Here is a 26,880-nt window from a genome sequence, read left to right as displayed (position 1 = left end):
ACTACATATTATCTGATTGAAAAATTTTCAGTCCTTTGTTAAATAAAAAAAAAAAAAGTATTCTGGGGTTTGCAGCTTAGCCTGTCAGAAGCATGACTTGCTTATGTAGACCAACTATAAGCGATGACAGTAAAAATGTGGATGTGGCTTTTTAATTGGATGTGTTGGCATAGCTAGGAGACTATGCAGCCCTCTAGATCTTGTATGGTATGACTAATAGTAATCTCTCTTCTCCCAATCTTCATCTAAAAATAGCTGTTAGATCTTCTCAGTCTATTCTCAGTCAGCATCACGTCCTGTGCCAAGGTAGCACGTGCTATGCGTCTTGCAGAAATGAAATGGAAGCAGAGGTGAGTCATGTAATAATAAACATTGATTGTTTTGTTATGACAACGGTTTTTAAAGAACAAGTAAGCTCTTCTCTAGTATCAAAGAGTTTAATAACCTTAATGAAAATCAAAACTGAGACTATCACTGAGGTACTGATCCTTCATATTCTGGCAGCCCCAAGCGTGCGAGCAGCTCTGCTTCCACAGGGCAACTCCCTGAAGCAAAGGCACACGCAGCTTGTAAGTGCTTGCATGGCCAGAACTGTTTCTTCAAAGCTTCCTCTTCTTCTCTTTTTCAAATTTTAATTCTTTTTAAGGCAGTTTTATAAGGTGGGATGTTTCTCCGTTATCAATATGGCCTTTCACATTTCACAGCTATCAGCTTCTTGAATTCTACATTTTGTGTAGTTTTTTAACCTCCTCAGGCAAACACAATTTGTCTCCCCCTACAAGCATTAGCAATAAATTGAGGGGTTTATGTCTTTAGCTATTGGCCACTATGGTAAGCTTAATTTTTTCAAGTTCATTCTGCTTAAAGCATTGAATATAACCAAGACTACAATGCCTTGTGACTTTGAAGGGCTCCTGATTGGTTCAGCAACAGTAAGGCCTGACTAAAAGGGCATTTGAGACAATACTGACAGTTTTAGTTTGGCAGTCACTTCTGATACTAAGCAACTTAAACCAGCTTTGGCTTTGAGTAAGTCCTGAGGTTCCAGCACAGATTTTACTGATGTAGAAGTGACTCTTCTGCTCCTGTGTGTTTGTAAATTAGGGTACTTGTATTGACGCAGGCTTACATTTAACTCTTCTTTAAATGTACATTTGTTTATTGAGTTCTTTTTGTTTCTGGCCACCAGAATACCGGGGGAGTAATTCTTCCTCTGATTACTAAAACATGAGCTGCCAGTTTGATATAGAAAATAGCAGTCCTGTCTCTAAACCAGAAGTATGCAGTATTCAACTCCTTGCTTTCCCTACAGATGCTAGAATGGTACAGTACACACAGAAAGGCATCTGTATGAAAGAAGATGAGATGTAGCACATGTCCACAGAGATGTTTAATCAAAACCCAATTTTCAGGAACTACACTCAGTACCACGCCATTACTTTCGTGTCTCAGGTTTTAAGAGGCCATATTGCCCAGTGTGCATCTGTTTCAACCATCCACCACACAGCATCAATTACTCATTAAACACTCTCCTTATCCACTAGAGTAACCGTGTTGTACCTGTAGTATTCACCTACGCTCTGTGAGAGAATAAACAAAAGCACAGGCTTCAAACTTCAGAGAGTGAAGAATTCCTTTCAAGATCCAAGTGAATAAAAAAGAACAGAAGCAAAGTTCCCCCGAGAAAGTGCAATGAAAATTTCTTCTGTAATTGCTGTATCCTGTTTAGTGTATAACATGACATCCTGTCAGATATCCCAGCAGGATCCTTCGAAATTTTAACACGTAGCAGGTAAAATCCAATCTTTACAGATTTAATGGGTGCATTAACTGCTGGATGTTTCAGGAAGCAAGGGAAGTTGTAGAGACTGAGGGTATTTCTTCTCCCTCTTAAGATACAATAGCTTAAGCTGTGTTTTCCTATCTTTTCAATCGACCACAGAGATGCCACTTACTTTGTGAAGCCCCAGGAACCACATTTGTTTTACAGGAAACAATTTAACATATTGATAATCTCAAATCTAAAAGGGAAAACTTTTTACATAGCAAGATTGTGAGGACTGACAAATAGTAATTAAAAGCAAGGCAATCTGAATTTTTAAAAAGGAAGCATCTTGGTTTACTGCTGCTTTATCTTGACTGAGGAGGGGTGTGGCTATTGCTGAGGACAAGGACTGAACTTTATTTATAGTATGATGATGCCAATGGTGGTTTGGGGTGTTTTAATCCATTAAAGTGGTGGGTACAGCAATCTTCAAAAAGTTCCCACTTAAAGCTTGCAGAGTATAATAAAAAAACCCCAGATTTTATTTGACAAGTACAAGTCAGTGACATATATGGTTTTCTCAAGGTAAAAGCATCCCTCTAAGTGAATTTTATATCCATCAGCTCTGTTGCATAAATGTAGCTGAGTACCTTCCCACACATCTCAGTGGCTTCTGGGCACACAGAAGTATTAAGCTGAAAAGTTTTCAAAATGTGATGTTTTGCTTTTTTTCCATATATTACTTTCCATAACTCTACAATAACAAAATTTTATGTGACTTTAGAGTGGCTTCCTGTTTACAGACAAAATGCAATAATAGAAATGAAATGTTTTAACATACTGGTACTGTCTGTAGCTAAAGGCTATTCTAGACTCAATTAAAAAAAAAAATCAAATTAGTAAGATGGAAAAAGTATCATTTATCGAGAAAGACAGTGATTTTTGTCCATCTACTAATGCAACATGGGTAGATTTGGTGACCATAACAGTTTACCTACTTGACTTCTCTCCCCTACGAACCATCAAGCTTGTGATGAAACAGGATGCCAAGTAAAACCCAACAGAGTGGCTCCTACATGAATACAGGCCTCACAAGCTTGTCTAATTTCTGGTCAGAAAGAAGTCAGATCAGCTGGGCGTGCTATACACACAGGTAACCTGTGGATAGTCTTCTTTCCCCACAGAGTACTGCTTCATCATCTCCCTTCCCAACCTGCACTACTTCCTAGGGAGAATATGAAGTAAAAATCTTTTACAAATCATTACACAAAAGACAAAAAAAGCTATATTCTGAAAATTTAAAGAAAGTCTTCATTAAACATCGTTTATGAGCCAACACATCCTGAAAGGTACAACTGACAAGACTAAGTTAAGAAAACACAACATCAAGAAGGGTGCACTGAAATCCAGGTTTTAACAAGAACGTCCCATAAATTTGAGAAGCCATACACCGATTTAGAAGCAGGTTATTTAGAAAGAGCTTTAAGAAATTAATGACCTCAGCTAGTTAATATTAATCTGCCTACAGCGAATGGCTCTTCATCTAAACTGACCTGTGTTTGAAGATCCAAACAATGCCCCTCACCTTCAACACACGACATCTTCTATTTTTATGTCCAAGTTTTGGGCTGAAACTTAACTCAAAAATTCCCAGCCACTACAAGGAAAGCTGTTCTTGGGGAATTTCCATTCCGGATGATGGCAGGAGTCTGTGAATTCATGAGTCCTAATTCAGCAGAGTGCGTAGTTCAAGCAGGCTCAATTATCTTTGGATAAGCAACCGAGGGTTTGTTTTTTTTGCAGCAGGAAAATTATTTATTCAAAATCCCAGTCCCTCTAGAGTTCTCTAAAATGGTAAAGCATGTTTACTTGACCATCCCACTCAGCAGCATATTCCCAGTATTCACTGTTAAAAACACACAACTACTTCCACAATAGGAAAACCAGAAACTTTTTGACATTCACAGAACAAATTAGTTATTACTGTGACAAGGATGACATTTGGACCTCTTGCTGGCAGTAATATCAGTGTACTGACTACTTTGTCAACATTCACCCACCAGTCTTTTAGGTGCTCAGTGGGGCACTCCCTTATGGACAAGCTGATCTGTTGTCTCTGATGACAGGTTTTGAATTCCCCGAGGAGTTACCCAGCACATGTGTGTGTGGAGGGGGATTTCAATGTGCAAAGACTATGCCTGGTAACTGGCACTTGAAAGAAGGTATTAAAGTGGTTAGAGAAGCCTGATCAGTATTTCCTATCCAGTTAACATGCTACTGCGGACAGCCTTTCACCTCCTGAGCTGCTCACCCTGGTGATCAACAGCTGAGGGTTAGAGAGCTTTCACTCTGCACTGGGAATGCTAAGAAAGAGGTATCCCATCTTAATAAATTCATCTTTACTTTGTGCTGCATTCCAGAGGGTCCAATGAAAAATGTCCATTGTTTTAATCACAGATAGCAAAGTGAGCAACCATCAACCGCGAATGAACACGTTCTGTGAAACCAAAAGGCCCCTGCAGAACACAGTCAGCAGATTTGCCTGTGATACTGATACTGCTGGTTACTGATACTTCTACCTCTTAACCCAGAGAGCAATGTTTCTGCCAATTCCTTTTTGGGTACTCTGCTGCTCTCCTTTTTTATCACCCCTAGATTTGGCATTCACCATTCACTGGTGTAAACAGCACCAACTAAGGCAGGATTATTCTTCAAGAGCATGCAGGTTTTAGTAGAGTGTTTCAAGCAGCTTGCTGTCTACATAAACACCTCCAACTCTCACTCCTCTGTACATTCCTAGCTCTTTCAGGTAGTTAATTATACTTGGGAGGAATGTATCAGTGAATCATAAAGATCTCTACCAGTCTGGCAGCATGATCAGTGGTTTGGGAGCTTAGGGTAGATTTTCACATGTGGCTTGCACATTCCTATCTAATAAACACGCTTAGGTAACAAAGGTTAGGTGTATGAATAATGTGTGAAAATCATCATTAGCCTGCTTGGTATATTTAGCTAAGCTCTATCTAGATGAATGTGTTTCTGATACTTAGTTTAAGATATTAATTCATCCTTGATTCAGAGCACAGGTCCTTATGGATCATCAACCGGTGTAACTCACAAGTAGCTTGGGCGTAACAGAATTATTCTGCAGGGTTCTTTGCTTCCATTTCAAAGCTGCACTTTTATCTTTCATTCCTTCCTTGATAACTGCAGACATTTTTCTCAGAAGCACTGGAAGCAGAGGTTCTAATGAGCTACACACCTAGCTACAATGACTTTCAAAATTCTGCATGTTCAGATTAGGAATTTTCCCTTCCTGGTCCAGGGTAAATACACTAATTATGACAGATTGCATATTTTGTTATGGAATAAATGTTCACAGGACATCTATTTAAGTCCATGGAAGGAATGCAATCAAGTTCAGAATTTAGCTTAACAGTGTTTTCCTTGGCTGTGTTAGACACTAACTTCTGCAGTGGAGCATGTCAAAATAATTGGTTTGGAAGAAGCAGCAGGGAAGTTGTTGTCTGACCAAGAAAGAATTTCAGAAAGTCTAAGGTGGTCTGCCTTCTTGTGCCCAGTTTGACTTTCTTCCTTCACCTGGCACCAAAAGAATTTCTAAACGATTGTGTGGATGACAAAAAAAAATGACAGTTACTTTAACAGGGATTCCTGTTGCTGGTAAACCTGTTATTTGCCCCATACAAATGAGGAATGAAAGGATCACACAGAAAAAAGTTAACCCTCCACTTGGATTTCAAATAAGGATTTAGCTAAACTGAGTAACTGTGAGCTTCATCACTCTATTTTGTCATCAGGCAAACGTCTGAATGGCTAAATTAAAGTGACATTTTGGACTGCATAAAGCAAAAAAATGTCTTTAAAGATTGATGTATTCCCTAACACCAACATGCAGATCTCAGATCCAGCCAGCATTATACTGATGGAATTATGAAGGTTCTCTGTTCTAGGCAGTTATATTTACAGTAATACTTTTCAGAGCTGTGCACCCACATGCAAACAAACTCTGTAGGCATTTTGCAGTTTTAATATGTTGTCACAGTTTGATCTTGGCCAAGTTTCTCTAAACCCTCTTAAATCAGATTATTTAGTGGAGGACTGGCTCCCACTCTCCCTAGTTTTGATTTTTCATCTGTTTCCTTTTTTTATATCCTTCCTTCTCTGACAGCATCTTGCTCAACAACATGGCTCAGTCTTATGAATCATGTTTGCAGAGAAAATATTTAGAGACTGTCAGCAAAGGAACTTTGATGTGCTCCACATTAAGACTATGCCAACTGCAATGGCAACACAAAACATTTCTCCAAGTGAATATGCACCTATTTAACAACCGGAGGCTTTTACTTCAGATATCAAGAAGCGGAAATAAATGAAAATTAAGAATGCTTGGATGGTTACTGGGCAGCTGGGGAGATTCCTGGGGCAGACAGAAGTGCCAAATGGAGCTGTATTAGTAATCTCTCTTTATCCTAGGATGGGTCTTCTATTTATAGAATTATACAGCTCTTCAAAAGACTGTAAGATTACATACGTATATGATATGGGAGCAACATAGGCATTTTACATGTAACCGACTAATAAAGGCCAAAGATGCTCCCAAACTTTTACCAAACATTTTAAATAGTACCACAGATTATGTCCAACTGGTTATCTCAACTGGTGACAGGCATTTTCTCCTGAATGGCCTTCCCTCTGCCTTTTTGTATAATTCCCAGGATTGAAAAAAATTCACCCTCTACCTTCTGCTTCCATTTCCTGTGTATCTCCTACATAAAATCCTCAGAAAATAGCTCCTTCAAAATTCCAGATCACACCAATGACTCTTCTGGGTCATACCCAGTCCAGCATACATTCAAGTAAAAGTAATTTCAACTCCACACAGTGACATTAACTTCCTATTCTATATCTAGAAAGCAATAATTTCATAATGATGCTATTCTTCAACAGCTATCCAAAGTCAGAACCAGAAAAAGACTCCTATTATTCAGTCTTAACATTGATTCACTGCTGGAAATAGCATTTTACCAGCAAAATTTTATTATCAGATTGGAGACAATTCTGAGGCTGCAAAGGGAAATATGAAGCATAAACAGTAGCTGACATTAAAGCTATATGCATCAACCACCCAAGAGAAAATGTAAAAGTAAGCTTAGATTAATCTGGCTATCTGTCTTTTCTGATGAAGAGACACACCAAAAATTTGAGGAAATTCTCTGGTTTTAAACAGGAAGGCACTGATGTCTCTCTTCCACATATGTACAGTGCCTAGCACAATGGGGCCCAGACCATCCCTGGCCCTGTACCTTGGGGTAATATAAGTACTGCAAATAAAGAATCTACGTGTTTCATAGGGTGACAAACAAGACATCAAGCAGTATTTTGGGCAAATGATACAGACGACACATAGAAAGAAACCATCCAGGTATTAAAATGAGTTCTTAATAAAAATACAAGTAGAAAAAAGGAGAAACATACATAAGAACAAATTTATTTTACACTATTCTGCCTGTGTCAGAGAAGAACAAGACACTGTCTTCACGCTACACTTCAAGACATCTAACATCATCACGTCTAACTCTGCTGCTCTGTGTGAATACCCCAGACAAACAGAACTGACAGGAAAGCATGGATTTCAAGCTATATGCTGCTCTGCCCTGTAGTCTAGGCAATAATTCTGGCATCTGTGAAGAGATCTGCAGTGATAGTGCAGAGGTAAAAGCTCCAGAGACAATAAGGTATAGGTCACGTCTCTCTGGACGCCCCTTATCCTTTTTTATCATGCATGACCCTGTAAGAATGTGCAATGTGATAGTCCAGGGGGAAGAAGCACTAGGCTGTCAGGCTGAGCTTTTGCTGGCTGCAACTCAGATATGACACAGAGTCATGACCATCTTATGTAAAGACTGATAAGAAGGCCGTGCACTGTTTATGCTATATCAGTGTGTAATTAGAAAGTCTTGTGCTTGTATTGCTAGGTACACTGATAATCAGCCCTCAGGGAAAAAAAAAAACAAAACAAAAACAACAAAACAAAAACAAACCAACAAACAAAAAAACCCAACAGAATGGAGATAAAAGTCTGAGTATCAAAAGTAGTTAAATCGTTCAAAGAACAGAACTGCTTTAAGATTAACAGCTTTTGAAACAGCATGATTACAAGTACCTTCCCCAAGTAAGGTGTGAATCAGGCTGTTGTGGAAGAGAGTGAGTCAAGGAGTCTCATGCAGGAAATTAATTCCATTGTGCACATTCTTCCTGTGACCCCAGCCTGTTTGCTGGGAGGACCAGAGAACTTCTGTCTCTTGGGATTTTATTTTTCTGTCCTGTCTGTCAACACATTAGAAATAAAGCTTTAGCACAGCAAAAATATTATGGTCCCAATTCCCCATTACTTAGCATGAAATTATTCTCTTCAGTGCAAAGGCAAGTATTTCAGTTGCTCTGTAGCACTACGACTGACTGCATAGCTGCCTGGCAATGATAAATCAGAGTCTGCATCTTCACCTCAGGCAGAATATCAAGGATTTCTTCTCAAATAAGGTTTGGAAAGCATACCTTTAATTTACAATAGGGTTCTAAAAGCTCTTCTATTCTCTCTACAGTTTTATGTTAATGTTTGTTGGTTTTAAGAGTATGGAAGTAAAACTAAGGATTGTGGGCAGCCTGGTGCTCATGTCCCCATTTCCTCCTGTTCTGAAGAGCAACCTCCCTGCTTTCATCAAAAGTAACAATTTGTAAATCCATCCCATCTTTACATTTGAGAACACCTCTCTAATGACTAAGGCCAAGGCCACAGCAAGCTCATTTCACAAGAGAGAGCTGCCAGGACTCACATGTAACTTGCTGTCTTGCAAAGCCAAAGTGTAGCACCTTCCTCTTTGTACCAGACAGGTTTTTTCTGCTCCAGTATATGAGCAGTCAAAGCACACAATCTTTGCAATCTTTTGAATGACATCTAAGCCTAAATCACAGACATTAAAGTTTGAAGACGCCCATGTCGGCAGAATGCAGACGACAAGCCCATGTTAGTGGCAGAAAGTCAGAAGAATGATGTACAGGATCAAAACAATCCATCTACATTTATTTGTAGTTTTATAAGCAACTCCTTGTTATGACAAACCTATGAAGCATGGAGATCCATTAACAAAAAAAACAACCCAAACCACCACCACTACCACCCCAAAAAAAACCCCAAACAAGATATTTATAATGGATTTAGGAGAGATTAGATTTGGATTTCAGATTTCAGAGTTGTACACTCATCTCAGTGGTAAGAAAGGATGACCACAGAAACTTCTGAGGTAAACATAAGTTAATACTAAGAAAGTAACTTCCCCCCTGCCCCTTAAGACATCTTTTCTTTCCCTTTCTAGCTTTCTGTAGTAGATACAACAATCAGCTGGAAAGCATCATCCATGTGTAGGAAGCGCACACTCAAATCCAGCCAGAATATGTAACATGCCAAAGAGTTTGAAGGATCAGGATGGTTTTGCATAAACTACAAAGTATTTGTCAGGTCATAGCACATGTATTTCCATAGCGGACAGTAATAATACATCATTTTGTTAACCCATCATTTGAACTATGTTGATATTAGTAAAGGAAAAAAGTTTAATCTTTTTTTGTTATAAACTTGTAGTTTAAACTGTGATAGTATTTTCAGTATTTAATAACACAGACTGATGTTTCCAAAGCCTGACTTGAGTATTGAGTGCAACAGCGCTTGCTAATATATTGACTCTCTTAGGTATTTTTTTAAAAGTGGAGTTTATTTGTAACAGAAATTGTTAAAAATGAAAATATTCCTGTTCTATCACTCCTGTAGTTATATACATGGCCCCGTTTCACAAAGGGCACTAAGCCAAATTATTACAAGTACTAAATGCCAATTAATTCTCCCTTATGAGTTATGATAAATGATTATTTTAGGGTGAAGCTATACATTTTCCAAAGGGTCTTTATCACAGCTATGTTGACAGGACTTTAAGTATGGTGGTATGCTTAGTACTACCCTAAAGTAGCTGAAGTATGTGCCGCAGCAGGTGCCACAAGTAGAACATAGATTTGCTTTGACTTTAGAACATAGGGTATAGAGAGAGGGCAGGATTGTCTGATGGATTTTAAAAGAGCATATGTTGTGAATGTGTTGGAAGAGCGGAGCCTTCGGGGTATAACATGAGTCAAAGCTAACTGAATTTGGAGAAATCCTGCCTTGTCATGGCAACAGTTGTTTGTACTTTATGACCATCAAGGTATCTGTCATTAAACATTTTGGCATCTCTAAGGGAAAAGCTCACTGAAGTGTAACCTCTTGGTGAAAGTAAGGCCAAAGTACTAAAACATATTTGAGATTTAAGGGATACCTTTCTGTACAGTGTCTACGTAGAAAATATATTTGCATCTATTTTACAAAATGTAAACCAGTTTACATTTACTTCATATTCTTGCTAACGCCCTCTTGGTAAAAACATTATCTTGAATTCTTGCACCAATTCCCAGCACCTCAGGATGTTGATAATCAATATACTTCTAGTCCCTCAGGCACAAAGTGCCACAGAAGACAACAGCTTTTACCAATCAGAGGATCTCTCTGCATCTCCTGACTTCATACATCCCCAACCCAGACTGACCAACTCACTCCGACAAATAGGGGATGAAAAGCCCCTCCTTGTTAGCCTGACACACATCCACAGGCATGCCCATGCTCCTCCACTTCTCACAATGAATTGGAAGCAGTCAACATGGCTGTAATCTCTGCCACAAAGCTTCTCCTACAAGAACTTTTTCTGCAGCTTCTAGCAGATTTGGCCTTTGCAATGTCACTCTACAAAGACGTTGATTATTCCTCCCCTAATACCCGAGCAATAGTGCGACAGTATCTAGTTTTCATTTTCACAAGTTACTACTGGCTTTTCTTGATCCATCTGCAAAATCAATTTATCGCTTTCTATATGAATTAAGGTCACAGATAACTCATAAAAGTGAAGTGAAATATCTAAGCAGTCTGCTTGATAGTCAGTTTATAGACTTGAAGTATGCCAAAACTGTAGCTAAAATTAAAGATCTGTAAAAAATAATGGAATCATCCCAAACGCCCCTAGGAAAGCAACCTAAGCAGCCTATAAATTTCCTAGATTAACTTGAAAATATATACATAGCCAGAAAACCTCCACCTCATCTCTGATTAAAAAACTAGAGCTAGATTCTCAGATATTAGAAAAAATACCACATTCTATGGTGTTCAGTCTCCTTAATGCAGTTATGCTGGTTTATACCAGCTGAAAATAGTACTTTTCTCTTAGTGAGTGTAGCATTTCTCTTACAGAATGAATTTTAACTTTACATTAAGTGATATTTTTTCCAACCTTCTTTTATACACAAATGATTGAGAACTGCAGTATTATCCTTCAGCTCATAAGGCTTTCTTGACAAATATATTTCCCCTGTAACTTCACAGAACTAGTAGAATTATACCAAGAATAAATCTGTTCCAGTATCTTCAGTTACTCTATTTGGAAACTAGTCATTTGCCTGACCTTCAGTGCAATGCTAAAAACAGAGTTTGTCTGTCATCAAGAGCCAGTGAGATTTCAGATAAAACAGAAGTCATGGCTCCTGCAGTGAAATTCCAGGAGTGTCCATCAAAGGTTTGCCAACAATAGCATCTCACTCAGTCAATACTTTCATACTTTGATAAAACCAGGAAGAAAAAAAAAAAAAAAAAAAAAAAGAGGAGAGATTTGACGTTTGGAACTGGGCATGTCAGAGACAGTATTCAGTTTGAAGTATGCAAAACCAAATGAATGCTTTAATTATATTCTACCTAAACTTTTATGACTTTAATAGCTTTGGTTCTTTAATGGCCCAACTCTGTTGAGAAGCTACTTTTTTCTTTGGTTGGTTGGGTTTTTTACCCCTACTGGGGAACATTCCTTTTTGCTACCAACACCAGAACGTATTTAAAATAACACAGATCAACACAAAACAGGTCTTCTTTGTTCTGAACCCCAATGTAAATATTGTGAGCAAACACTGAAGTGGAAGCAGGACTGTTTATTCTCCAAGCTTCCATCTTCCTTGTTTAAATTAAAATAGATTAATCTTGTGTTCATTAGAATAGGATATAGAAGGATAGCTGCTAGGCAAGCCTTTAAACTTCTTCCTTACGGTCCTGTGCCAGTACATAGACTTACAGTGCCCTCCCTTCCTTCAGACTTGACCCCGGCATTTCTCTTGACATTACTCAATTCAAACTTACACCTCAACATACTACTCCAGTCCTAGCAGGATATTGCCAAATGCTTTGATAGTGGAAGACTGGAATAGCAAAAATTACCATTCATTTCCACATGCATCCTAGATATTCATTAGTGTATACATAGGTTGATAACAACCTCATTATCTTGGATTATATGCTTACATTTCCAGTATTCATGCAGTTTGTCCAGTCTTGTAGTTACTTCTTACCTGGGTTTCTACTTAGAGGATATGAACAGCTATTTTTATGGTAAGACTAAGGATAAGACTGGGTTGGAGTGAAGCTAGCAAAAAGGATACCACCTCATCTTTAACATGCTGCTCTCCTACCACAAAATGGACCATGTATATTTTAATCAAAAAATAAAGACCTGTCCTAGTCTCTCTCTCCCACTAGTCTTCACAATGAAAATTAGCCACAAGAAACAGAAGATGGTGTCAGAGCTAAGAATAGAAAGGAAAAAGACAATGAATTTCAACACCTCATGCACTACAGGAAGTGTATTTCAAAGCAAGGCAGAGGTTTTCATACTATCAATTTTTAAGTGCAGCTTCTAGGCAGCCCTCCTTAAACATGAGGCCATAGTACTCTGTCATATTATCTAATTAAATTGAGAAGTGTCACAGTGCAACCTATTTGCAATACAAAGTGATACAAGTCACCAGAGGAAGAGAGGAAAGTGTCAAGAGGCACAGTCAAACCAATGGCTATTTGTCCTTGGTGTCACAGCAGTGCCCACAACGCCCACAAGTTCAGTTAAAATGATGAGCCCATTGGACAAATTTTGTAAGTTCATCCAAGAAGAAATCATCCACAGATATCAAAACTCTTGTCTAACTAGGCAAGGCACGCAAAAAGACAAGCAAAAAAGAAACAAACCACTACAGCTGGCAGAAAAATCCAAGTCTCCATGTTCTTGAATACTAAAGGAATGGACCTGGACAAAAGTAAAAAGATACCATCAAAACAGACTAGATTTTTACTTATTCTAGTAGCAAAGCAAGATAAAGTGGGCAAAACATAAATCATGCTGTGACAAATAACAGAGGAAAGATATATATATTATTTTTATATATATATATATATATATCTCAAGAGTATCTGTTCATCACGGGCATACAAAAAAAAAAAAAAAGCAGGAAAGATTTTTCTATAGGACATTGCCATCCAAAGATAAATACACAGGTAGTACATATTCAGGAGAACACTTCTTGTGTACCAACCAAAAATGTAAAACTAAGCTCAACTGAAAAATTATCAAGGACATTGCAAGTCACCTCCTTCATCTGTTCTCAGAATTTGCTATCTTTCTAAACAAACATGTTTTCACTTGATTTCCTATTTCCTTTCTTTCAATTTTTTTTTTTTTTTAAACAGAAATAAACATAAGGATCTGGAGCTTTTAATATTATGGCTTTACTCAAAAATATATGACTATTTTCAAATATATTCAAATAAATATTATATTCAAACAAATACTAAGAAACAATTAGATGTTTCAACTTCACCTCTTCAAGGTGGTCACCATCAGCTTTTGTAGGGTGTTAGAATTTAGCCAGAAAAATGCTTTTCTCTTATGACACACTGAGAAAACATTTTTACTGACTATCACATTGATGTAACTGTCAGCAATGGTGGGAGGATATGAACAGCTTTGGAAGATGGCATGCACACTCTTCTTTTTTCAGAGAGACTTCGGCAATTTGGGGGATTTTCTTGCTAGTTCCTGATCCATATTTTGCTATTGTAAAATTGGCTTTTACAGTAGAGAGTAGTACACCACAGGACAGTCTCATACTATGGTGGATGTATGGGCCAGAGAGCCACTATTAAGACAGTAGGGGAAGATTAAAACTAGGGACTTCTGGCATCCAGGCCAGAACATTCACTGTGGATGTTCTAAAATTGAATGCCAGCAAGGAATGTTTCTTTCCAAACCCTTTATCTACACATCGAACAAAAAGGCTTAACAACCAAGTACACAGGACGAACTCTTCCCTGGCCTCCCAAGCTTGGAGATGCATTTAATATTGGGACCCAATCCAATTTCTGCAAAACCAGTGGGGGATCAAGGCTTAATGTAGACAAAAATGTAATATTGTTTACAAGTCGTCTTAGAGATGCTTTCCTCAGATATAACTAATCAAATGTCCAGTTAATAAGGCAAATAATTTAAAGTATTAAATTATATTAAAACTACTCCTTTGTGCTGTTTCCTGACCTATAAAGAGTTTCAATAAAACAACAAAGTTATAGACCAAAATAAGTCATTGTGCTAAACACTCAGATGGCAAGAGAAAGAGACATCTACCCATATCATCAAATGGCATGGAACTCAGCCCCAGCTTTGAATTCCCTCCCCATGGGAAGGATCAGCATCTCACACTGTACTTATAAAATATAATACTGTACAAGAGAGTGTCTTGCCTCCTTTACAGGTTGTCTTTAGGACACATGAACTCCAGGGAATCGTGGGCGGAATGTATAAAAGATCTTATTGCAGCTGCTTGTGCTGCACCTGTTCAAGGGATAAATAAAGCAGCTAAGTTCTAGTTTTGGTTTCATTCGCTGCCAGTCCCTTGATGTGCAAAGAAATTATATACTACCTCCTCATCTTGTCAATCATACTGCAAATATGCCTTCAATATTGTGGAAGTGATAATCACTTTTTTTGGCCAGGAATGTTCCCACAAGCTGGGATAACCTCTATGACAACCTCACACACTGGAAAAAACCAAAATTACTTCATATTCTTCCAGACAGCAACCCCGTTCATGTAAATTATTGGTCCTTAGGCTTCTTCCCATTCCTACTAGGAAAGGGATTAAAATTGGGTCTAGATTAAACTGATCTGAAATGAAAACTGAATTAATTCACAAATTCTCTACAGTTTACAGAAGGTTTATTCTGCTTTGTTTTTTCCCCCCACTTTATTCACCTCTGACTCCCAAAGCTAGAAACGCGTTACCGAAGTGCATAAAATAAAAAATACTAGATGTGTGTGACCTGAAGATCCAGACCTTTGTGAGTCATAGGGGTCTCTCCATTGCAATTTAGGATACACATGCACATCTTCACAGGGCACATTTTCTACACGTTTGTTGTTTCCATTACTCCACAGGGCAGATTTTTTTTTTTTAAACTCTTGCTCACTTGCTTATTTCTTTAGGTCATCTAAAGAATCTTTTCTAGAAATTCAACCAAGTAAATTGTGTTAGCCTCAGAAGATACAACATGGGCTTAGAAAGATGCACATATTCCTGTGTTTTGCCATGAAGAACTTGCAGAAATGCCCAAAACCACTATCTGATGGTTTTTGTTGTTTGTTTTTTTTTTAAAAAAGATTAAGGTGTGCTACTTGCTATGCTCAGCATATTCAGAGAAAATGTTGGAGATTACAATCTAAAATTACATTTTGCAGTATGAGGAGGCAAAGCTCTGCAGAAACTTAAGCACAGAAATGTAGGAAAAGGGAATTGCTGATGAGCCAGACAAAACCCATCGTTTTGTGGGCCATAGGATGTGCGGCTGTAGAGGCAGGAAAGTCTCTTCCAGGAATCCTCAGTGGAGATATACTCTATTCTCAACACAGAAGTTATATTGGTATTAGTTGCAGCTTGGGTTCCCCAACACAGGGTGAAGATGACTATTTAATACAGCAGTGCATGTAATCAGGGAAACAGGGAACCCCACAGCTACACACAGAGCAGCTGTGAACCTCCAGAAGGTACCGTCCAGCCAACTCCCTCCTGTACCCTCACATCCTGCACGTTCTTTCTCTTTCCCTTCACTGTTCTGTAAGAAATTACAACAGAGTGGGAGGCTCTGTAACTTTCACTCCCCAAAGGCAGACTTCATGCCTTTGCTCCTCCACTCACAGCACACTTAATCTGAACATCATCCAAGGCCGGGAGTGGAGAAGTGATGGCAGACGCCGATGAGGAAGGATGCGTGGGGTGGAGCAAGGAAGGGCGGGCAAGGGAGGAAGCCCACATCAGCATCCCGGGCACAGGGAAGGAGGAGCCGCAGAGAACCAGCCCAAACGGACCAAGGATGAATGCCAAGAGCCAGCGGTAGGAGTCTCCCACATGACCACCCACCACAGCAACATCCGCACTTGTCCTTGCAGCCAACTGCTAAAACTAAAGCACACAGTTCTCAAGGGGGGGATAGTTCCTCCCTCAGAAGAGATGACAATTTTGTTATGCCTCAGGGATGAAACAGCCAAACAATTCTGGCACCCTCAGAATCAGTTGACTCTTTCTGTCAGGGGCTCACCCCCACCAGCCTCCTGCCCACGACTCTGCGCACTCGTCCTCAACTACTGCCAACACAGCACGTGTGTAAGTTCTAGAAATGCTACACTGAACAGAGGCAGTACTAAGCAGTAGGCAATTAAACTGAGAAGAGATTGCTGTTAAATAGGTTGGTTTGTTGTTGTTCAAACAAATAATGACACTTACAGACTTTTGACCATTTTTTGCATGAAGAAAGTAAAGCAGACACGTAGGAGAGCTCCTCACCTGCCCCACCCCATACAGCTGACAAAAGGATTTGATCTTGAGTAATTTGCTAGATAATTTAAGTAAACAAGTGAGATAAGTGGACTAGATGATCTTCAAGGTCCTCTCCAACCTAGATGATTCTGTGATTCTATGATTCTGTGATAAGGATCTTTTAGACAGGAAATCAGTTTTGACAGTAGGTCAGGAGGGTACTTGTATTTTGCAACTCCTGTCAAAAAATTAGCAGAAAGACCATTTATTTCCTAGAGTAGTTCATCTTAGCCAACTCTAGTGAAAGAGAACATCTTGTTTCGACTGCCTATTTCTTTTTTAAACACCTGCCATAGCACTGCCCTTGGCCATTTTTGAACCAGCTATGACTAGGTAAGGAGAGAATGCTGACATTCTCAAATAGAGCAGGATGGTCCCAGTGACCCCCAGGATCAAGAAAAGGCAGCCCAAATTCACCATAATACCAGAGCATTCTCATCTGGCACTATGTACCAGAATCTGGGGTTACACGTAGTATTTTTGGAGTTTTGGATACCATGTCCCATTCCAGAAGCTTGAGGTAAATGTAGCATTTGTTCCAATTCAAAATAGCTTCCTAAGTTACAGGATGCTTTAAATATAGCATGAGAGTCCCACAGAGGCTTCTGAAGAGTGTGCATGGCACCCTAACCAGGTATAATAAGTACTACAATGCCTTACAGTTATTTTTCTTCATGCCACAAATACTAATTGTCACTAATACTGGCTTTAAACTGAAGAGTCATAAATTGTTTAAAGTGTGTGCCTTTAAACCTGTTACCTTTAATAAAAATAAGAGTTTATGTCTATTAACAAGTATGGCTAACCAAGCGCAGCAAGTAAGAGAGACAAAATAGCCCAGCAGCTGGAATTTGGACTCTGGGCAAGGGAAAGGAGGGGATATGGTGCGAGCATATGAAAGGCTGTGTTCCTCCTAATCCTCAGCTGCCATTGCTACAAATCAAGTGTATTTGGAAGGATTTTGGGGAAAGGTTAAAACCTATTTATGAACAGTGTCCAAGGCACTGAACACCTGTGGCACAGACGATCACACCACCAGCTATGCATGTGGGAGGTGCAGAAAGTAACTCTACCCTTGCCAGGGGATTTGCACGCCTTTAAGACATTTGACCCATTACATCTTCCTAAAAGAAGAGCAAGATCTCATTGACTTTTTGGAAAAATGGCTGCTAGCCACTACTAACAAAAAGAGGAGTCACCTTGCATGTTCAGGATGTCCCTTGGAGCCATTCGTAAGTTGGAAATGAATTGTTTTCAGGGTACCTAATTCCAGAAACACAAGAGTGCCTACAATCAAAGTCAGTGGGTGAAAAAAAGAGTTCTTCCTTCCTCCTCTGAATAAGAGCTGGGTGCTCTTGTTCCTGAAAATCTCTCAGAAGAACACAGAAACAGCTTCATATTTGGGGGGAAAAAATTATATTCTCCATGGATCTGAAAATGGAAGTTTTCTGTCCAGACAGTAGGGCAGGACTATGTCTCAGGGTCAGCTTCACACGATCAAGCTTTTATTTCTTTAGGACCTTAAGTTATGATAGCAGCTAAGTACATCTCTGTTTTGTTTTTTGTTTTTTTTTTCTCCTCACCTATGCAGCACATTTTGACAGGTGATAACTGTTTGCTTTTAAATATATGATACGTAAATTATGGGTCACCACAATGCGACTGAAGAGCACACTTGTTGACATCCTTGTCCTCACTCTGTACCAGCAAGAATGAAATCCTTTATGATGTGCCATTTATTAAGTATCATAGCATATTTTTATTATATTAGGATTTAAGAATTTAGACAATTGTAACAAAAAGCCTATTCTCAGACTTTGCTCTCAGGTAACCTTTTACTTAAGGCTTTAATTACACTATTACAGAAGAAACAATCCTTTAACATGCTGTATACAAGTCACCTTCTTTCAATTAGCATTATTCATTTCAAAGCATACCATAACTGACATTGCCAAGCAATGTTTTCAATTAATCTCTTTCCTCAAGACTTGCAAGTATTGATTTTTATCATTTTCAGCAAAAATTTCCCTCTTTCCTCTCCCCTTCTCACGATCTTTCAATGGGGATAAATAATTTACCTGCACATCGAGCATCTGACTATTCCTGCAACAAAACCCAGCGAAAAAAGAGAGTAGTATTATCTCATATTATATTGGATACTGTTTAACACTATTATGCATTAAAATGGTGGCATCTCATGTACCTATGTGCAGAAAGTTCTAGCCACACACAAATCAGCTACACCAGATTGTCTCCTCAGCTAGCTCCAGTCCACCACGAATGCTAGATTCTAGTGAAGACCATTGCATTTTGTACACCACTTTGATACTTTCATAGTGATACTAAAGGTTTGTGGGTTTGGGCTTTGGGGTTTTTTATTACATTTTACAGAGTTATAAAATAACATACGCTTGATGCTACTAATTAGACAACAAGAGTGACCAGATGGGAACTGTTGCTGCTGGTATAGAAAGTTAATGCTAATGTATTTTGCAGAGCTGATTTCCCTCTGTGTTCCACTGGCTGGAGAACATTCTGCAGTAACATATTCAGAATGGAGCTAATGACAGTTATCTGCTGTGTTACGAAGACAGCCATTTACAGAGTTCAGACATCAGACACTAATAAAAAGTTCTACCTGAAAAAAGCTTATTGTGCATTTTAATTATCAAGCACTAACAGTTTAAGAGCTTTAAATTCGTAATTTAATGGTTATCTCCTACTGTGTTTACTAGTTCTAAGGGATCTGTAAAATTATTAACTTTAATAATAATTGAGTAAACCTGAGGACTTCCTAAAATACTACATGAATTATATTCTCAAATAAATAAACTCTAGGTCAAAGGCTGAGCAATTTGTCAGAGCAGAATATCCGGTTGCTAGGGAACATCATTAAATGTTAAAACAAGAGGAAAAGGAACATAACTTATTTGAGTTGAGAAAGCTGCAGAGTCACTGTGGAGTGGGTTTTGGCATGAGTAGTAAGCTAGCACAAATAAATACTGACTGTATTTATAACTGAGTTGGTAATTGCATAGATGCCATTCAGCCTAATTATTTCATACACCGAGTTCTTTTCATGGATAATGCCACACGAGCACTGATGATTCAGATACAATCACACCCCAAAGAGAAAAGCTGCATTTAGCAGGTGAAATAAAGAAAAGGCTTCAAACCCACGGGTTATGTATTATGTGTCAGAATAGTCAGAGCAGCAGGTTTGATGATGTAACATCATTTAAACCAGTACCTCAGCTATTACAGGCCATTATTCACATTAATCTGGCTTACATTCTAACAGGGCTAAACGTTTCCCCTGAAATTCAAAACATGGATAGAATTGAGAAATAGAACCTTAAACAGAGCCGTGCCTGATGTCTGCACAGATACTGCGCAGAGTACATAATGCTCCTCATATACCCCCGGCCTTTAGCAGTGAGCTTAGTATTTAGTGATTACTTTAATCACACAAACAGATAAGAGGGGCTGCCTTTCAATTCCAAACACCTGCTTGATTTATAGGAGAAATCATTTGACTAAGAGCAGTAGTTAGCTCCATTTTCTTCCTGAAAGTTATTTGGTCAAGTACAGTACATGCACATTGCATTATGATGCTAAGATTTAAATTAAAATTATAATAAAATTCCGCTCTAAATCATGAGTTTAAAGATACAACAACAAGCTGCATGGATTTTTCAGAATGTTTTCTGGAAGGGAAGAAAACAAAACTTCTTACATATATCATGATTGTTTAACCTGAAGGGAAAAAATAGTACATCTTGTGCTGGAACTGCTTGGTATTACAAAAATTGGGTATTTGTTGAAATCAAACCTTCAGTTGAAGCGTTAGCAGCTCAGTGAAACACCCGCTGGTATTACTCCTCACACCTGACAGACATTTCCTGCCTTGGCCAAAACCACTGTCTCTCTGTAACTAGTGCCTCCCCTCTTAGAGCACCTGCATGGCCAAGTTTAAAGCTCTGCTCTGCTTTATTCAGAGCAGAGACGTGCATCCCAGAAAGTCCCCAGTATCCAGGGATTTCCTGATCCCCAGAACTCATCTCTTTCTCTGGTCCAATCAGTATTATTTAAGGAGAATGCAACTCGAGGATTTGTTCCCTCCTCCCTCTCCTTGTCCAACATACACATGCCACTTGTGTTTGATGAGAGATGCAACCATGCCACACAAATGCCCTACACACAGGCCTGTCATCCACAGTGTACACGCTGACTGCTGGAACATCTCAAATGAACAATACCAAATCAGGAGGCTTAGGAGTTACTTGTAGGGTTCACGCTTACAGAAATACAATAATTTCTAGTAACTGTGGCTGTAAACATACCAGAAGTGGCTTGCAAATTAGTTTGAAAGCAAAGATATAATCTAAAGTAACGAGCATTCTCTCATGATACTGACACATCTGTACATATAACAAATGACTGCAAGTAGTAAAATTCAGGATGCTGTAACTTTGGATGGAGTGACTGTTGCTCAGGAAGTGATCTACAAATTAAACTGATTATCCCAAAGAAATACTGATGCCCACAGAACAATTGTTTTATCAAAAACAAATAGGAAAATTTTGGAGTGTTCTTAAAAGTCGGGCTGGAAAGTATTTAATTTTTCTCTCATGAGGACCTATTTTGAATTAAACTGTAGAAGACTGGAAGAATGTGTAACCACTCATGCATAAGAAATTACTACAGTTTATGTAGGCATAAAACAGTCATTAGATTAAATGGCTCACTCCCCCTCTCAAAAGTTGACTCAGTCATCTGAGTTTTGGGGGAAAAAGAAAGCATCTCTACTGAATCATAGTTTAAAAAGAAGACTTTTATAGGACATGAGACCTACCTTCTAGTTCTGTGGAATATCAACTATTATAAATACTAATCGATGGCTTTTAGTATTGTGAAGAACTTCACATTTGGAGATAAAAAACTTCTCAAAGTTGCAGCTGTAGTTGTGGGACAACTCCTCAGCAATTCGATTCAAGAGATGGGTGCTTAACAGGTGACACGGAATCAGCATTTCGAGGGAACTTGTTAAATTTCTTCAGGTCAGTCAATAAAGGTAAACTGCACTCTGATTACAATTTAGGTACAGCACCACACTGCCATCAGTTGCGGAATGCACAGTGCCTGACACAGATAATCTGAGGTTTCCCTGCATTCAAGAATAGAAGAAAAAAGCAAAGAGGGACTTCCTTCACCCATCACCTGCCTGTTGTACGTACTGATACCCCCCATGCAGTAGGCCCACAGGACATGAACACTTTCACATAGTTCCTCTAAAGGAAATGCAGTCACAGGGAGAGGCTGGCACGGGCTAGGGAGTAGAGGAGGGACAGGAAATCATCGGGAAAAGATGCTGATAAAAAGAAAGAGCCCAACAAATGTGAAAAAAGCCTTTCTGCTCCTCCAGAGACATGGACCATGGACTCTAGCATGGAGATGCTAGAGTAGAGTCTTTTTCCTCCCAAAGAGCTGTTTCAGGCTGCTTTCATCAAGAATAAGTATACAGATCAGCTAATTTCATTTTTTTTTGCTATTGGTGTTTGCCATTCTCCCTCACTGCGCTTATATCATCACCAGATTTCAACTTTTTCCTCATTTAAAACCAAATTAGTTCTCTAACACTTTTGTTTAAACACTGTCTCCTCCACCTTCAGGCTCTGGCTTTTGATTTGGAACCCAAGTAACTTTAAAAAATACCCTCTATTTGGAAACACAAAACTGCACGGATAATCACAAGCATGAATATACCAGTCACGAGTTACCACACTGTTCTGGATAATATTTCTGCTACCTCAAAGGATGGTCATTCTTGCACACCTTTCAGCTCACCGCATCACCTGCAAGCCAGCCTGTCTCACTAGAAAAGCTTGCTGTTCAGCAATAATCATGCAGAAATATATGAAGCAGCTCTGCTATTGCATCCATCCATGTACAATCTTACCATCTTAGGTAACATGGCAACACAGCACTTAGATAATTAACTATGCCTAAAAGCCTTCATACAGAGGATTAGGTCTATAAAATTAATGAATTCTGCTTGCAAGCAGTAGGAGAAAACAACCTGCTTTGCTGCCCATGTCAGTTTGGAAAGACCACATTTACGAATACCACTGGTGATGGCTGTTAGCATTGCCAACAACTTGCAAGGCTCATTCATTTCAGTAGGACTGACAGATGCTCAGCTTTTGTAAGAGTCTGTCAATACTGTTTTCCTACCTCTGCTACCTGCTCATGACATCTCATGACAGAATTTGTTCTAGAGGGTAGGATCATCTGCAGGGTGGGGACTGGAAAAATATTTTTTAAATCTTCCCAAATTAATTTTTAACGCCATTGTTAAATGAATGTGAAAGCTGCAGAGTGACCTTAACTCTTATCCACTTGTTTTTGTCTCCTTTTTTCCTGTCCCCACCCCCTGTGTTAGCCAGACACTTATTCTTAGATAAGGAACAGATAAGCAGAACAATCCATTTCAGGGGAACACATCTTCACCTGCCACCCAGCAGACTGACTGGGACTCCTGTGTCTTATGCTGTTGACTATTCAGCAGTGAGCTGATCACCTGGACCTACCTGAAGGGAAGAAAGTGTCTCAGACAGCATTTTAAAGAAAAGAGTCCATTAAAACTGAACTGTTGTGCCAAACCTCTCTGTCTAACTCCCCTCCTTGCCCACTGTTTTAAAAGCATTTTCCTGAACAGAAGCATTAGCAATGCCACAATCTTGTGCTTTTGTTAGTAGGCTTCAAAGACCAGTTTTTCTCCTCTGCTTCTCAGGTGAAGTACAAGTTGAGTGGAAACAGTGTGGGGCTGGCTGACAGAGTACATGTCAACAGGCAGCTAAGCCACAGCTCTAGTTCCTGAGCCCAGGGTGCCCCTTTATGCCTAGGTGTGGGCTAGCTTCATATTGGCACAACACCCGCTTCCCCTTTCAGGAAGGTCTTTGGAAACATGCAGGCATAAGACTATAGCTGGGATGCACTATCCCAGTGTGGTAGACTGTTGCTGTCAAGTTTCTCAGGAGCTCAGAGGCAACTCTCTCACAGCGTGACGGAAGAGCACAGAGTCTCCATGTGACAGGATGAATCTTTTTGTTCTCTCTGGCCCACCCATAGTCTTATGGCTTGGGGGCAACTAGTGTATAATGAGCATGTCTGCATGTAAACCCTATCTGCCTGCATAGAAGGACAATACACACACGTAGGCAAAAGGGCCATGGCACATCTGGTATTAAAAGCAGTTATAAGACTCTTTAAGTTGAAGCGTTTGGGGTTTAGGACTCATCTTGCAGATAGAAAGTCTAATCCCTTCCCAGGACAGCTGTGGATCAAAACCAGACCATAGATACGTGTGTGGCATCCAGTGGCAACATTTAGAGCTGTCTGCCCTTCCTAAGAAGGAAGGGGATTTGCCTCCCAGTTACCTTCCCTCCTCCACTCCCCCACCAAACATATGGGGGATGTATAGCACATCTAGTAAGTACCGCTTTCCTTTTCCTTCATGGTAAGATTGCAATTATGGCTAAATTCACAACTCAACTCACTTACGACTGCAAATTGCTGATTAGAGGAATATCTGATCTGTTTGGAGATACATTTATGTGAAAGATGCTAACGAAAAAATAGGCTTTTAAGAATATTATCATCAGAAGTCATGTATTACAGTGTGTTCCAATTAAAAAATATCACAACCAGCAGGCAATCCTACTCCAGCTCTCCCTGAAAGAGGTTACGTTCATTTCTGCATGCCTGCTTTTCTCCCTAAGGCAGGCTGCAACATCCAATTCCATCTCAAAGCAATACTCCCAGCTATAAACTGGGCCTCACTGGGAAAAAGTTCAAAACATTTAACAGTGCTTTCTGACACTTCTACTGCTGGAAATGCAGCCAGCTGTGTGAAGAGGTAATTCCTCTACACCTCTGGGAATCCAGTCATTGCAGTTTCACTCCTGCTCATCATATGCTCTCAGAAGCCCCATGAGAATCATGTAGCCTTTGGGCACAGTCAGTATAGTTTAAAAGATTATAACCTGAGACAATGGGTTCTTTGGAAAACAACTGGTGTTTCATTTCCAATGGTGTCATATAAAGGGCAAGTGCCACAGCCACAGCCCTTGACTGACAGCCTCTAGGTATGACTGAATTACTTATGAAATAATCAACATCGCAGGTTGCAGGCTGCGAAGTGTCATGGAAATGCCTACAGAAATATGTTGGCAGCTCTCTGTACTTACCTGGGGTGGGATAAGGAAAGAAATACCAAAACTATTTACCATAGTGAAATCCGTATAAATTTATGAAGTGAATCTATTTTTGCTGGCAGGGGGGTTTTTTGGGTTGGTTTTTGCTTTTTTTTTTTAGTAACACTGACAGAACAGCCTCCTTTGCAATAACTATGCTGCTTCTGCAAAAGGGGTTATGAAAAGTTCCTCTCATCATCATGGACTTAGTATTAAGGTAAATATGGCTCTGTCTTCAGAGAAAGGAATATTGTGCATAACAGAGATCAAATAATACAGAGATTTACAGTATAAATATGAAATACCATAGTTAAGATTTCAGAAGCTCACAGATAACTTTGAATCATGATTGTTGCAGGCATATCAATTTGGTACCCACAACCTAACAGACTGTGTTTTTTCATTATTAAAAAAACAGGTTTTGAAGTAGTGTAGGTGGCTTTTTTTTTTTTTTTTTTTCAGTGGAGCAGACCTTTTGTTTGTATTCTATTTGTTTGTCTGATTAAATCATTCTGGTAGTCTTTTTCAACAGTGTTACATAAGTAATCTCTCTTGTCATTGCACTGCAAAATAAACCTTCTGCAGGTGATTTGTGGAGGAACCAAGATGTCTCCAAAAAGATCTGAACATTCTGGAACCGAAAAAAAAAAAGGAGGACAGAGCTGCAACAGGTAGTAGAAAACAGTTACCAAACCAGAAGTTACACAGACCTATCTAGTTTGGTAAGAGAAGAGTAGGTAATGGACATGCTTAGAAATGTCCTGAAAACCATCCAGTGTTAAAAACTTCTGAGAAACTGAGCTAACTCAGGTAGTTAAGAGTGTTCCACTGCAACACCTTAAAACATCGCTCTTAAGACAAAAAAAGGTGGCTAGGAAATAAATGGACTGTAATCAATAGATACCACCAGGTAATTAATTATTGAATCATATGCTGTTTGTCAGCTGCAAATGGAAGGCTTCTGCATAATTTAAGACCTTATTTTAAGCACTGTTGAGTCTTCTGCTTGACATGTCTAATTTTCATGCAATTATTGTTCCCCCCCCCCAAAAGAGGGGACATTTATCCTATCTTTGTCCAGTTTTAACACCCAGACTTCACGCATTTACAAGCAGTTACATGTTTATTTTTTAGAAATATGATTTTATATTCCCATTCATGGTTGTTCTACTCCCGTCCCCCCAAACAGACAGCACCAGTGACGCCCCTATCAGCAGAAAGAGACAGCACTGTACAAAATAGAACTGGAAGCTTATTTAAAAGAGGCAGTATCACCATTCTTAAAAATACACAAAGCAGAACTGTCTTCCTCAGGCATCATCAGTGCCAGGTTGTACCTTGAACTGGTGTATTTAAAGTTCACATTGTACTCTCTTTATTCAGACCTAGGTGCAAACGTGCTCTATTTTGCTAGACCAGGTCAGAGTGTACATATGACTAGTTCACTGCTACTTTCCAACCTAAACAAGCTCAACAAAGGTTTTTTTGCTCACTTACTCTGGAGATGGTCAAGGGCATGTTGAAGTCCTTGCCCCCTTGCAGCCGGAAACCCCATGGTCCAGGTCCATTCAGAGTCACGCTGTAAGCCATTTTGTACCTCTTTCACAAGGCACCAACGAGGAACTGCAGAACAGAAAGATGGGGTAGACAGAGAAAGTGTGAAAAAACAGAATGAGAAGAGTTTTATATAACAAAAGCAATTCTCTTTCTGCCTTGCCTGCTCAGTTGTGCTCTGATATCTCCTAAGAATAGATGGGAGCTATAATGCAGATGCTGATATCCCAGCTGAGTAGGGCCCATAAAAGGTTTGTAACCAGATACCTACTATGCAAAGACTTCATGACTCAGAAGTCTAATATAGCCCCCAGGGAAGGGGACAGATCTTTCTAGGCTTCTCAAGCCCCTCTTCATACTCAAGTCACTTTATGGGCAAAATAATAATAAAACAAGCAAGCAAAATCCCATGCTAAAATCCCAAACACCCAAATATCTTTACTAATCTGTTAACAACAATGCCTAGGCATT

The 26,880-nt window shown here is 39.2% G+C and overlaps 1 protein-coding gene across 2 annotated transcripts in view; it reads right to left on the bottom strand.

Moving 5' to 3' along the window:
• The window catches only part of LDB3 (LIM domain binding 3), a 74,194-nt gene extending 47,534 nt beyond the window's left edge, over positions 1 to 26,660 (bottom strand). For both annotated transcript variants that reach the window (XM_074924467.1, XM_074924468.1), the window contains exons 1-2: positions 26,573 to 26,660; positions 26,353 to 26,478 (exon numbers count right to left, since the gene is read on the bottom strand). In XM_074924467.1, coding sequence (XP_074780568.1) covers positions 26,353 to 26,445 — 93 coding nt within the window. In that variant the 5' untranslated portion in view covers positions 26,446 to 26,478; positions 26,573 to 26,660. The remainder of the gene's footprint in view (positions 1 to 26,352; positions 26,479 to 26,572) is intronic.
• Positions 26,661 to 26,880: the final 220 nt, after the last annotated feature.

This window comes from Athene noctua, chromosome 21, assembly GCF_965140245.1.
Source record: "Athene noctua chromosome 21, bAthNoc1.hap1.1, whole genome shotgun sequence".
Taxonomy (NCBI): Eukaryota; Metazoa; Chordata; class Aves; order Strigiformes; family Strigidae; genus Athene; species Athene noctua.
The sequence above is the reverse complement of the archived record's forward strand: the minus strand, read 5'-3'. Positions and strand labels throughout refer to the sequence as shown.